Here is a 14331-nt window from a genome sequence, read left to right on the forward strand (position 1 = left end):
GTGAAAAAATAGTGAAAGTTGTAGCATTTTTTCCTCTTCTGTGTTGGTAAGCTTTGAGAGCAAAGCCATGCAAGCCCACAGGAAAGCTCAGATTTTCATTAAGCCTTATTGTCAAACAGGCTGTCTGTGGGTGGGTTTGTGCACTTCAGTGCTGGTGCCCACAGAAGCCAGAGACAGCAATCCTCTGGAGTTGGAATAATAGACATTTGTGAGCTATCCAACACGGGTGCTGGGAACTGAACTCTGGTCCTCTGCAAGAGCAGTACATGCTATTAACTACTGAGCCTTCTCTCCAATCTTGTCCTATATAACTTTTAAGGAAGAAAATGTGTTACTTGTTCATCTCTGACATACAAAAATAAAATTAATAAAATAAATGAAAATATTAGAAGAAGGTACCTGAAACTATTTTAGTTTTTAAACTATAAAAAATTTTAGTCTTTGCTAAACATACACTAACATTTCCAAGTATGAAGTTGTGAATTGAAGTTAGGATAACCTTTCTCTCTCTTGTGTTAAAAGAAACTTTACAAAGTTTTGATGTGTTGCTGATGTGTTGATTTTAAATGCATCAGGCCCTACCATCATAAATTTAAAGTTATTACATTCATGTGATTATAAACGTGTATACACATTTCTATGTCAATAAATGTTTGTGGGTAGTTGTGATGTAATTAACATATTATATATTCATCCATAATAAGTTACTTTGTGTTTATTTACCTTTAAAAATCTTGCTTTAAAGGAGATGTTTTCAAGTTATAGAAAGTAGTAAAAATGTAGGATCACTACTGTCATAGAAAGTTTTCTCTTGGGATTATTAGGCTTTGTCATTCCAGGAACAATAAACTTGGTTCTGAATTGTTGAAAAATATTCAAATTTAGTGCTTTCCTAGAATTCATAAGACCTCAGTTTCAAACTCCAGCCTCACTAAATAAATATTAATTATATTCAAATCACATAATACACACTATAAAATTTAACTTAAGCAATGCATAGCTACCCAAGAAGAAGGCTATGGGGGTTGTTGAAATGAATTTATGTTGTCTTTAGTGGTGTTAATTCAAAACATCACCTGTTTATAAAATACACAAACAGAAGTGGGCAATAATCTGTAAACACTGCTGTTCTCTACTGAATTGTGTTCCTTAAAATGCATACACCAAAGCCCCAGTTTTCAATATATTGTTTCCTCACCAATTTTTTTCTTGTTTCATGAATAGAAAAGGGAGCTGCTTTTAAATCAACTTAAGTGGAAAGTTCCTTAACAGCATTTAAACACTCAGAGTGTATATGGCATTGATCACTTCCAAGTAATGTTTGCCTGAAATGGGTTAAGCGTCAGTCCTAGGCTGTGGATGCGTCTCTACGAGCCGCAGATCCTTCTGAACACTTCTTTTTCTCTCATTCAGTCGTAGACTTTACTGGGGTCACAACAAAAAGGCACAGATGATCTGGAGAACCAGAGCAACATAAACTCTATCAGATTCAAAAGCATTTTGCAGACAGTATGGGGAAAGACAGCCAGCTCCTCTTTCCATAGCCATTCTACTCTTTGCAGAAAACACCCACAATATTATTTCTTACATAATCACAGAAGCTTTAAAAAAAAAGCAGAGGCATCTTGGGAAGGTTAAAAAAAGGAAATGAGTATTTTTAGAGTCCTTTAAACATGTGTAGAAGCATTGTTACACATGGAGAAGTTATCAGTTCCTCCCAAAGTTGTGTGTAACAATGAGGTATAGCTTCTATCGTTAATATTCCTTTTAATTTCAAACAAAGTATTAAGAGGCATCAATAGTGTGAAAGCCCTTATACTCTGTTGTGCAAAGAAATTTCAAATAAGAGTTTGCTTTGTTGCTATGAGAAATGTGTGTGTGCGCGTGCGTGCGTGTGTGTGTGTGTGTGTGTGTGTGTGTGTGTGAACATGAGACATCCAAGGAAGAGAGCTGCAGGGTACTTCTTTCCCTACTGAAAACCTACCAAGCAACAGTGAGTAAAAATAAATGCTTACAAACCAAGTAAAGGGCTTTGAATTTTCATGACACCTTTTATACCAAGTAACAGGATGGAGCAACAGGAATGAGAAATTCTAACACAATTAGAACATTGTTAGTTTTTTCTGTGTTAGATATTAAGCATATGGTGCTATAACTTTTCTGATTTGGATAGTACTTACATTTAAATGCCACAATTCAATTCAACTCCCCCAGAAAATTTTCTAAATTATCACTCAGGTACAAAAGGAATTCCTAAGAAATAAAGCCAGTTGCAATCAATCTTACCTTCCATTCTTATTTTCAGATACGTGAGAATCTACTTCAGCCAAATTTTTTAGGCCCTGGTCTCTAAAGGAAATAAAAATAAATTTAGCTGGGCGGTGGTGGCACACGCCTTTAATCCCAGCACTTGGGAGGCAGAGCCAGGTGGATCTCTGTGAGTTCGAGGCCAGCTTGGGCTACCAAGTGAGTTCCAGGAAAGGTGCAAAGCTACACAGAGAAACCCTGTCTCAAAAAACCAAAAACAAACAAACAAACAAAAATAAATAAATTAAAAAAAAAAAACCAAAAACATAATGTGTATGTGTGGTTTAGTTGTAACACAATTGTAGGAAATAAAAAATATTACAATAAAAATCAGTACATCATCTTAGACATAGTCATTTTTGGTTTAGAAGTGCCTAGGAGACTAGAAATTGGATATTGAACTATTTAATCTATTGGTTTGTAGGTAAATATGCAAGTATGGCTGGACTAGCCATGAAGGGTGGATAGCAGGCTTGCCTAGTATGCAGAAGGTCCTGGGTTTGAGTCTAGCACCATTTAAAGGGGTGTGGATTTTATAAGTGACAGAGAAATTGCTTTTGGAAAGCTTGGGAAACCCAGTCTAAAAAGTGTCTAGCTCAGACTGAATGGGTGCTAGGTTTGTGTCCTGAAGCATTGATCTCAGGTTCACATGGATTACCTCATTCAAATCTCACAGTTCTGGCATCTGGAGCTTGGAAACACTGAGTGAATCTCCCAAAGACTGTGAACTAACTTACAGAAGAATGAAGAACTGAACTCACGCTACTCTCCTCCCAAAAAACCAATGCTTGGATGTTTTTAGCTGGAGACTTCATTCACACCGTTGGGTTATAGAAATATAAAACCTCAGACCAACAACTGAATAAGAAATTCACAAGGTAGAGGATAAATGTGATGATAAGATTAGGCTGTTTCCATGATTTTACACCTTCCATGATTTACAGGGTCCTCCGACATGTTATCATAGATTAGTCATTTGCATAATACCCTAATGTTAAAAGACCCTGTTTGCTGTTTTCATGAGTTTGGAAAAGCCTCTGTTGCGAAGCCTCCTGAGGAGGAGCACCACTTCGGAATAACAGTGAGGCCCATTTCTTCCCCTAATTCCTTCAGTACATACTTCCTTAGGCTTCATTTTTTAAATGAGGCTCCTAATATCCAGTACAACATGGTTTGGGTGAGAAAAATACAAAATGGCAAAATGATTAAGCTGTGAGTAAACCAAGTAAAAGAAGAGTAATAGTTAATAGAATGCAGTAACGTAGCAGTGAGTTAGTGGTAAATAGTTAATAGACTGTGTTAATGTCAAAGTGAGTTATTGATTCCACAGTCCTGAGCGGCCTTTTCATTTTCATTTCAGTCCAAAATTTTACAACGTTGGAATTAACTCCAGTTCCTAAAATTCTCCCTTCTTGCTCTCCAAAATGTTGGATTCAAATAGGGTTACTCTACAAAGAATCAGCATGTAGATTCTCACTCACAAAATTAACATTGTTATGGAAGCAAAATACAATAAAGTACCCTCATGTTTATGTGGAGAGAGATTTAATAATATCCAAGTCATTAATAATTGATAAACTATGCAAATTAGCCAGCACACTTTAGCTTCTTAAACTTCATACTTAAAAAATATTTGCGTGCTTTAAAAATGTAGAAATTAGTTTAAATATATTTAATGTAAGTTTAAATATTCCAGTGAAATTATGTAAAATGTACCATATTTCAGGAATATTAATTGATGTTGTAATCTGAATGATGACACAAAATTCAAAACTGAATTCCTCCACATTATCAGAAAAAGTTGTATAAGGTCAATCCTGCAAATTTATAATGCAGATAGAAGGCTTTGAATTTGCCTAAATGATGGTTTTTCACTAATTATTGCAAAAGCCATCATTGTGATATCAGAGGCTACCTACCATATTATCTTAGCATCCTTCACTGGTTGAAAGCTTGAGACATGGACTATCCCAGTATTCATTAGGACTGGCAGTGATAGATGGTGAAAGATCACAAGATATGTGAATGTTGGGAAATCAGCATCCTGTGCCAGGAAGTTATTCTCTTTCCACTGTGATAACATTGAAGTAATCAGGTGCTACATTAAGGAGGCTGTGGCTTTTTACAGCTTGGAAGTAAGGTCTAATACAGACTTGAGTAAAGTATGTGTTACATAAATATGTGAAGATACAAGTTAAGGAGAAAAGTCTGGAAGAGAGTTCCCCCTTGAGTTCAAGAGGAAATCAACCCTGCCATGACTTGACCTCAGGTTTCTCACTTCCAGAACTATGAGAGAGCATTCTTCATGTGTTTAGGTGACTTAGTTTATGAGGTTTTTTTTTTTAGGGTATTCCTAAAAAGTCTGTATTGAGTTTCTCAAGAACAGTTCCCTTGTCACTGCTACAGATATTGAGTATTTCCTTGCCTACAAACTTCATGCTTGCTCTTTGGGCTGTAGTTTTGGAGAGAAGGAAAAAGAATAGCTCCACCTGAGGAAGCAGAAGAACCCAGATTCTTGCAGATTCAACAACTGCAACAGGAAACTCAAAAACTGAGCCTATGTGTGCATTCAAAGAAGATACTCCCAAAGTAGGGTGAGTCACCAAAGAAACGATATTATTAGGTTTCATAAGATTTTCATATTTTATTAGATAACAGCACACATCAAGTTTGATTGTGTAAGCTATAAGGTTTTTAATTTGAATAATCTATACCAATATTTAATGCAAACTTAATTATGAAAATCACACAATATGCATTTGCTTGGGGTATGCACACTGATGGATAGCATTAGCTAGATGTGTAGATCCAGTAAAAGAACTTTAGACTACCCAAGTTAAAGGATGCAAAAATAAACACTCTTTAATTAAGATCACATGTATTTCATGGCATCTTTTACACTGTGGCAAAAGATGAAAAACTGTGAGTCAAAGTGTGGAAAATAGATTTTTTTTTTTAATAGAAGTCCAAGCCAAATGTTGCAAGGTTGAGCAAATGCTTGATTCAAAAGTCTTTCTGTGTCTTTTGTTTTCATTTTGGTGGTAGGAATCAAGCCCAGGACCTTGTACATTCTAGACAAGACCTTTGCTAAGCTATATCCATAGGTCTAAGAATTCCTTTAAAATGAAGATTTAAATACATTTTGGGCAGACTATGAGCTATTTAAGAAATAAAGTCACATACATATTTTTCATTATAAGAATTCTCCATCTTGTAATAATATAATGCATTCTCCATAGTTGTGTGTTTTATGATACTTTGTGTTCTGACAAATAAAGCTTGCCTGGAAATCAGAGAAGCAGAGCAGCAGCCACTAGAAACTTCTTACCTCTATGAATCCTCAGACCAAATGGGGTGAGATCCTGTGTCCACTTGTCTTATATTCCTGACTCCATCTCCCTAGTGCTGGGGTCAAAGGTGTGCACCACCGCTACCACCAGGCTCTGTTTCTCTTGGAGACTGATTTAATCTCGTGTAGCCCAGGGTGGCTTTGAACTCCTGATCTTCCTGCTTCCTCCTCCCAAGTGCTGGGATTAAAGGCATGTGCCCTACTGCCTGGCCTTTATAGTTACCTAGTGGCTTGCTCCACCCTCTGATCGCCAGGCAAGCTTTATTTGTCAGAACACAAACAAAATATCACCTTATGGGCCAAATCAAGGAGAAACATGGGGATTCTTTCTCATTAGCTTTTCCTAGGATGTGTTCCCATGTGAGAAAGTTATTAACTCAGTTCTAACTACTCTTCCTCTCTTGTGCGCGTGTAGGAGGAGTTTATTAATAGGGTACAATATGTTTCTCTCTACACTGCTAACTTAATCTGCTTCTGTAAAGTGTCCAACACATTTACAAAATTAAAGAGTTTTCATACAAAAATTAACTATTTTTTCTTTTATGTCAGGAATTCATATGAGGCATTAGATTTTTAACTTAAAATGAATCTCCTTGAAAGGAATATTGCATTTAGTGAAATAACTCACATAATCCCTTGGCTCATTGACATAGCAAAATGGGATATTTACATACTTTTATAGTTCTATTCAATAAGCATTTTATATTCCTAAAGATTTTATATTCAAGAAATTAATAGATCTGAGTATAATTTAAATATTTAAAATATAACACATAACTAATAATTTTAGTGTTCCTGAGTCACTGTGATTCCTTGAGATTGTCATAAACAGGAAACAGTTATTGACTCAAGTAAAGAAATCAATCATATAAAATAGATTTATTTTATTTAGTTTCAGTGGTAGGGGCTTAGAATGTTGGAGATGGAATACAATAGATTTTACCTAGGTAGACTATCATAAAATATTGATTATTCTGATATTTAGTCTTTAATTCACATTATATTTATTAAAAATTTAATATCTATCAGGCATTGTGTCATTATGCTTCTGCACTATATAAAGAAAGAAACAAGGTAATTCCATTCATACCTATAAAGACCTTATAGATAGAAAGAGATTATTAGACAATAATTCACTCAAAATTCATACATGGAATGCTGTACATATGGAAGTTGAAAGGGGCTTTCCTGAGTCTGAATGAGAAACACCAGGCTGGTACTCAAAGGATACACAGTAGCTTCTCCAGCAATGTAATGAGAGGCGAACCAAAAGTACAGGTCAGAGAGGATGGGGATGGGAAATGGGTTTGCTTGTGAGAGAAGAGTAACCGGACTCGGGGGAATCACAGAGAAAACATCATGGTGGTCTTTGGAGCATGGTTAAGGAGCATGGCTGTGACCCAATGGTAATAGGAAGACAGTGAAGGATTATATTTGGAAAGTAACGTCATCAGATTCCTGTTTTAGGAAGATCACTGTTCATCCCTGTGGACAGATTGAAAGTTAGAAGTCATGACTAGCAGCAGGAGTGGTTAGAAGGCTGGAAAGTAACCATCACTACAGCAGCACTATGGAAAATGCAGAACCACTTCCAGAGATTGTGATGAGAAGCATCTATAGTGATGACTGCTGGATTCAAATGAAGCAGTAGAGTAACTCACCCCATGTTTATGTTTTGAGCAGAAATATGAGAGACACACAGCGGGGAGATAGGAAGAAACTGACCTCATGTTACAGTACTAAAATCTTAGAAGGTATATGTTAACAAACAGGAAAAATGTTGACAAATGGAACTATAACTACCAATAACTAGAAATTATTTTTTGCTCTATGTAAATGCCTTTTTTTACTAGAAAATATTTAATGTCACTAATGTTAATTTTTGCAGTATTCTTCAGTACCTATTTGGAAGCAGAAGTTTAGAACATTAATAATTAATCTAACATCAGCTTATTGACTACAGATAATGGGGTCTATCTTTAGTGTTGGTTCACATTACTACTAAAAGCCATGCTACTTCTCACTGAGTAAATGGAAATTCTGAGCACATCTGCATTTGTTCTGGTTGCCGTGTTCCTGGGATCTCAGAGTGCTTGTATATATTTCTGATGGATGAGTGAAGTCTATTCAGTCTCTAACCGAGAATTAAATATGCAGCTGCTGAAAGTGTCAGCGAAGACACACAAAAGATCGGATTCACTGCTGCTTTGCTACTAAATGATCAGTGCGTGTGTCGCTTTGCACAGATATAAGAAGGCTTTGTGATGGTTCATCCCACTAGTACAAGCTTAAAAACTCCCCTTTCTTTGCCTATGCTGAAATCAAGAGGGCAGCATGGTTACATGGTAGATTCAGGTGGTTGAATCAATCCATAAATTCACTCTTCTAAGACAGTTCAGTCTTTTCTGTCTGTCTGTTGTGTGATGATTCTTGGCCATTTATCATCAAATCCACTACACTACTGGAAAATAGTCAGACAGGTTAGCTTAGCTGACTGAGCTGTCATCATAGAACACTATGATGCCAGATTTTTTAAATCATTTTAATAGTAATGTATTTGCTTAAGGAAAAATTTCCTCTTTCTGTGGATTTCTGGAAAAGGAGTTGCTAGCATACAAACTACTTTTTATAAAGTTTGCCTCTTGCAGTAAAACCAGAGGCAAGACTCTTATAAGAACTGCCATTGCCAATATAACACATTCGATGGTGATAGGCAAGAGGCAGGAGTTGGCACGTTCCCCTATTAGTTACTGCATAGCATGGCTATTAGACCCGTTACCAACATGACTGGTAATCTCCAAAAACTGCTAGTGATGACAAGGACAATCCACCCCCATAACTACCACTGTGAAGAAATTATGCTATTCAGCCGGGCGGTGGTGGCGCACGCCTTTAATCCCAGCACTCGGGAGGCAGAGCCAGGCGGATCTCTGTGAGTTCGAGGCCAGCCTGGGCTACCAAGTGAGTTCCAGGAAAGGCGCAAAGCTACACAGAGAAACCCTGTCTCGAAAAACCAAAAAAAAAAAAAAAAAAAAAAGAAAGAAATTATGCTATTCAATTCTAATTCTCTGGAGTAAATAGATCTTGTTAGAGAGCCTAGGATCACTTAACCACATATCTTTGCTGGTCTCCTCAAGGTCATAATGTCAGAAGAATCTGAGTTTATATATACTGTATATTTTCTTCCTTTGAAGGACAGTTTGGTATCTTTGAGCTATAGTTTCTTCTATAAAATAAGGCATAGAAATATCTATCCCACGGGGTATAGTGATCATAAATCATATGCAATTTTTAGTCTGACTGCCCAGGGGCTCAGTAAGTACCCTCTGAGTAGCCATTGATTTTTAATTACTTTCAGGATGCCCTGCTTTTAAGACTCAACACCCCAGTGATAAAAACACACAAGAACAAAATAAGGTATTGATGTAGGACACAAGGTAAGACTACATCGTCCTTTCTCTCCTCATAGGTTCATAGTACTTTTTGTAAATAATTTGTTGCCTTCATTTCAGAATATTAGGCCATGATTCTCAGTTATGTAATTATGATGATAAAATTTCAAGTAAGTAGAACAATGTGAACTTTAATTCACTGATAAAATGTGTGTTGCTACAAATTTCCCCTATTAGTTATTGCATAACATGGTTATTAGACCTGTTAGCAACATGACTGGAAATCTCCCCAAACTGCTGATCATGACAAAAAAATCCACCCAAATAATTTGACTTAAGGCCCACTCAACAGGAGGGAAATCATTCCTGTTACTAGAAACCTAGATATCTTCCTGGGGCTAGTGTGATTGTGGACTTTAGAAAACAATCTATTATCATCGCTTTGCTAGACCCTCCCACTTCCTTACTACATTTTAAATCTTACTCTTATCCATAGATAAAATGTAGTGACCTCCCCATCAAAGATGTTTCTCTTTATAGCAAATGGAGACCGTTACAAAAAAAAAAAAAAAAAACACAACTAGACACAATGCAGAGATCAACAGATTGTGGAGAGCCCAGCCCCCACAGACACATCTGCATCACAGCTCCTGTATCTATGGGTTATGGAACATCATAGAAGAAACTACAGAAAGATTTTTAAGAGCCAGACTATCAGGAAGTCTGCTATAAAATAGTCTGTCCTAGAAATAGCTGCCTAAACAAGACCAGAACACTGACAATATTAACATGTACTCATGTGAGAGGGAGAAATTTCACAGGATCACACCCTTAGACCAAAAGTATAGAAAACTAGTGACTTATGGGAGAGGGAGATTAGCCTCTCCCAGGAATGAGCTGCCTTACTGTTTATCCAAAGTGGTCATCCCTGAAACTATATAAACATAAACAACAAAAGTAGACTCTTGAAGGTTGTATTTCTGTATTTGTACATACATGTACACATGTGCACATAACAATAATAAAGAAAACGAGACTGTCAGTTTGAGAGTTGAGGGACATAAGAGAGGTTGTAGCAAGGGTGTCTTGAAGGAGATGGAGAAGGAAAGGGGAGGGAGAAGGGGGAAGGACATAATTCTACTTTAATTTTAAAATAGCAAATAAGAGAATAGCTTTAAACTCAAGGTGTAAGCCCAAGGTTAAAATGTGTTATAATACTCTGTAGGACCAGACAAGCTGAGGATCTGGGATTTTGAAGAACTTAAGTATCCTTTCCAAGTTGGTTGAACTTCCTTAAAATATTTTGACCTCTTATTTAGTTTTATTCATTTTTCATTTCAAAATTCCTTTTCCTTTAGGGGACAAACATTGGGTTGTCTTGGTACATAAGAAACCTAGAAATCACTCCAAAACCAAGCAATTGATGCAAGAAGAGTACAATATATCTCCTGTTGACAAGAGACACACAGGTCACAAATGGGTTCTTTGAAAACTAAAGAAAATTAGAAGCCTTATTAAAAAAGAAAGAAAGAAAGAAAGAAAGAAAGAAAATTCCTACCCCAGGACCTTGGGAATACATCAAAACCAGTCAGGTAAGGTTACCTACCGATTTGTGTTTCTGAGAGCAGAAGGCTTCACTTTAATAAGATTGTCCAAGTCTTGGCTGTTTAAAATAGTGAAAGGAGGTGGATTAGTAATGGCAGTTTAGTTATGCTAGATCAACACAGCAATAGTAAAAATCTATTTCATACAAGGAAAACAGCTGAAAACATGAATTAGCAGCTTTAGTTTTATTACCTTTGATCGTGTCTGATCACTGTAGGATTCCCCCTGATGATGCCATCCAGATCATGGTTTCTTTCAGTGGAATAATAGATAGAAAACTGGTTAATGATAAAGTTATTTAGTGAGGACAATGCTTTAACTCTTTTTGGAATAATAAAACATAATATTCTTCCTGACACAAACTCAATAAAAAATAAGTTTTATTACCTTTGGTTGTTTGCAAGAACATCAGGATTTACTTTGATGAACTTATCAAGATCTTGGTGTCTTCAAGGGGAAAAAGACAAAAGCATTAAGGGTTAGAGATATTAGTGTTTAGGGCATTCGTAAATGGCCTTTACGGGAGGCAAGGATTCTATTATGGGATACATCATTGTAGTGGAGAACAGCAATGGTATCTTTCCCACCCAACACAGGGTACAAGAATTATGCTCAGGAGAACTTGATGAGTCCTCACACTTATTTCCAGAGCAATCTGCCAGGGCGTGCATCTTCAGTATTCCACAAGGAGTATCTAAGGATTAACATTTTTCAGTGTTTCAACATTATGAAGACACAGACTGATTCTCAAGCCTTTGCCATTTTAAAAATCATATCAATATCAAAAACAGGAGCTCAAAAGCTGGGATGTCCTGAACATAAACCTAGCAAACTGCTTTCCAGCAAGCTATCAAAATCATGACTATACTGACTGAAGAACTGAGCTGAACTCAGTTGTTCATTGTTAAATTAGGTGCATACTCTATAAACTGTCCACTATCCTCTTGAAGATCCCTTGTTTTGTTTTGTTTTGCTTTGCTTCTTTTTTACTTTCTCAACTACAAAATAGCATCCCCCCCGACTCATGCCATCAAGCTTCTTGGTATAACTCCAGTCTTGAGGTCTAAGGAGTGGGCATTTAAAGTATCCTTCTTTTTTGTTAGGATGGAATGTTCTGTAGATATCGATTAAGTCCATTTGAGTCATGACATCAATTAAGTCCTTTATTTCTCTGTTAAGTTTCGATTTGGGAGATCTATCCAGTGGTGAAAGTGGGGTGTTGAGGTCTCCCACTATTAATGTGTGGGGTTTTATATGTGGTTTAAGCTTTAGTAATGTTTCTTTTACATATGTGGGTGCCCTTGTGTTTGGGGCATAAATGTTCAGAATTGAGACTTCATCTTGGTGGATCTTTCCTGTGATGATTATGTAATGCCCTTCTTGATCTCTTTTGATTGATTTTAGTTTGAAGTCTATTTTGCTGGATATCAGGATGGCTACACTCGCTTGTTTCTTAAGATCGTTTGATTGGAAAGTCTTTTCCCAGCCTTTTATTCTTAGGTAGTATCTATCTTTGAATTTGAGATGTGTTTCTTGTATGCAGCAGAAAGATGGGTCCTGCTTTCGTATCCATTCTGTAAGCCTATGTCTTTTTATAGGTGAATTTAGTCCATTGATATTAAGGGATATTAATGACCAGTGATTGTTCATTTAGCCTTTTAAATTACAATCATTGCATACACTGATCATGTAAAGCAGTGAATGTCATTCTGGCTTCTCCATACCTGCTTTTACCATGCTCTGATCACATCACCCTTTCTTCTACCTGCTCTGAACCTTCTGGGTCTCCCTTCCTCCCCCAGTTCCCTTTCCTTGCCCTAACAGCCCGTTTCTGCTGTGAGTGCCTTGTTGTTTTGTTTTGGGAAGTTTTGTTTCTATATAAGAGAGGAAGCACATGACTTGTCTTTATTCATTTGTGATGTTTTACTTAACATGATGCCTTCTAGTTCCAGCCATTTTCCTGTAAATTATATAATTTTCTTCTTCTTCATGGCTGAATAATTCTCACATAGATACATGGATATGCATATGTACTAATCTGTTTTCTTTACCCATTCATTTGTTGACATGCAGCTAGGCTGATTGTATAGCTTAGCTGCTGCAAACAGTATGATAAACACAAGTGTGCAGGTACTGTTAGAAGCTAAGTGAGGTAGGAAGCCTTAGGGACCAGTGTCTACATTAACATACCTTCTAATTATCTTTTCCTTTGACCTTGGCTAAAACTTTTGGGGAAATAAGCTAAGTGTGCCCAGAATCTCTATCCACCATCTGTCTTTCTTGAGCTCTATGACCTGAAACCAAGGTTGCTCAACAATGCTCATGATCTACTGAGCATGCTTGGCAATGTGCCTGCCCTCAAAATGCTCTTCCATGGGAATATGCATAAGCTTTCTGAACAGTAGGGTCCTTCGCTTAAGGAAACTAGTACTTTGGAAATGACTACTATGTTTTCCTTACCTGGTAAGGTTTATTACAAACCTGCCACACTCTCTTATTTCTTGTTTTGGCTGTTTTTTTAAACCTTGAATTCTTCAAGATACAAACTCCCCTGCATTGCATTAAAATGTCTTTTTTGAAGGCTGACAATTTTCTCTATATATGTCCAAGAGTGGTATAGCTGGGTCATATGGTAGGTCTGATTTTAGTTTTTTGAGGAAACACCATAATGATTTCTGTAATAATTTCCATTCCCACAAATAGCATATAAGGGTTACTTTTGCCCCCTTATGTTCATCAGTATTTGGGGGTTTTGTTTGTTTGTTTGTTTATAGCTTGGGTCTGTTTTTTTTTAAATTTATTTTATTTTTCATAATGGCCATTTTGACTACAATAGAATGCAAAAAATAGTCTGAATTTGCACTTCACTTATTACTAGTGATATCAGGTATCTTTCTGTTATGTTACTGGGCATTCACACTTTTTAAGAAGTGCCTATTCAGCTCATTTGTCTACTTTAATAGGATTATTTATTCTTTAACATTTTATAAATATAAACTCATAGAAGGACACATCATATGCTATGGCAAAAGATTGCAAGAATGACAGTATCTTCTCCCAGTACCATCTGGGACAGCAGCTTGCCTGGGTCCCCTTCCCTTCAACACTCTCTTTTGCATTGATAAATGTAAGGACATATTTTACTAATCAAGAGGATTTCTACAGGGTTAAACATAGAGGAAGCCGTTTAGCAGGGAGTCACCAGCAAAGTCTGAGCAAAGGCAGCATCCCCGCCCCAGCCTTTCCACAGAATGTGTGTCCATCATGGCTTCCAGCACTTGGAGGTATCTTCTCAGAGTTCTCAGATCTCCCTGATAGATGGAAAATCTCAACCTAAATTTTTACTGTGTTGAGTTATCCTCAAGAATAATATTTTCAATTTTAAAAAAATCTATAAATATAATAGGAAGAATGATTGGCAAATGAGCACAACTAAAAACATAATTTCTCAGAATAAATCATTTGGAAACATTTTGTTATAAAATAGGTGCCATGGAAATTAAATGAGACAACAGCCTGGAAGGGCTGTTAAAAACTAAATGATGACACATATGTAAGCATTTAAAATGAAGTTAATATATTAAAAGGAAAAGGAATAACAAGGAATAAAACCTTGTAGAAGGAAAGATGCTTTTAAAAGTCACAGCTTGTTTACATTTACAATCAATCACAGTGGTT

General features: G+C 36.5%; 1 protein-coding gene across 1 annotated transcript in view; it reads right to left on the bottom strand.

Moving 5' to 3' along the window:
* Scel (sciellin) overlaps nt 1-14331 on the bottom strand; it is a 98919-nt gene that overhangs the window by 12263 nt on the left and 72325 nt on the right. The window contains exons 21-24 of the mRNA XM_059274314.1: nt 11041-11100; nt 10846-10905; nt 10655-10711; nt 2287-2349 (exon numbers count right to left, since the gene is read on the bottom strand). Coding sequence (XP_059130297.1) covers nt 2287-2349; nt 10655-10711; nt 10846-10905; nt 11041-11100 — 240 coding nt within the window. The remainder of the gene's footprint in view (nt 1-2286; nt 2350-10654; nt 10712-10845; nt 10906-11040; nt 11101-14331) is intronic.

This window comes from Peromyscus eremicus, chromosome 9, assembly GCF_949786415.1.
Source record: "Peromyscus eremicus chromosome 9, PerEre_H2_v1, whole genome shotgun sequence".
In the NCBI taxonomy this organism is placed as follows: domain Eukaryota; kingdom Metazoa; phylum Chordata; class Mammalia; order Rodentia; family Cricetidae; genus Peromyscus; species Peromyscus eremicus.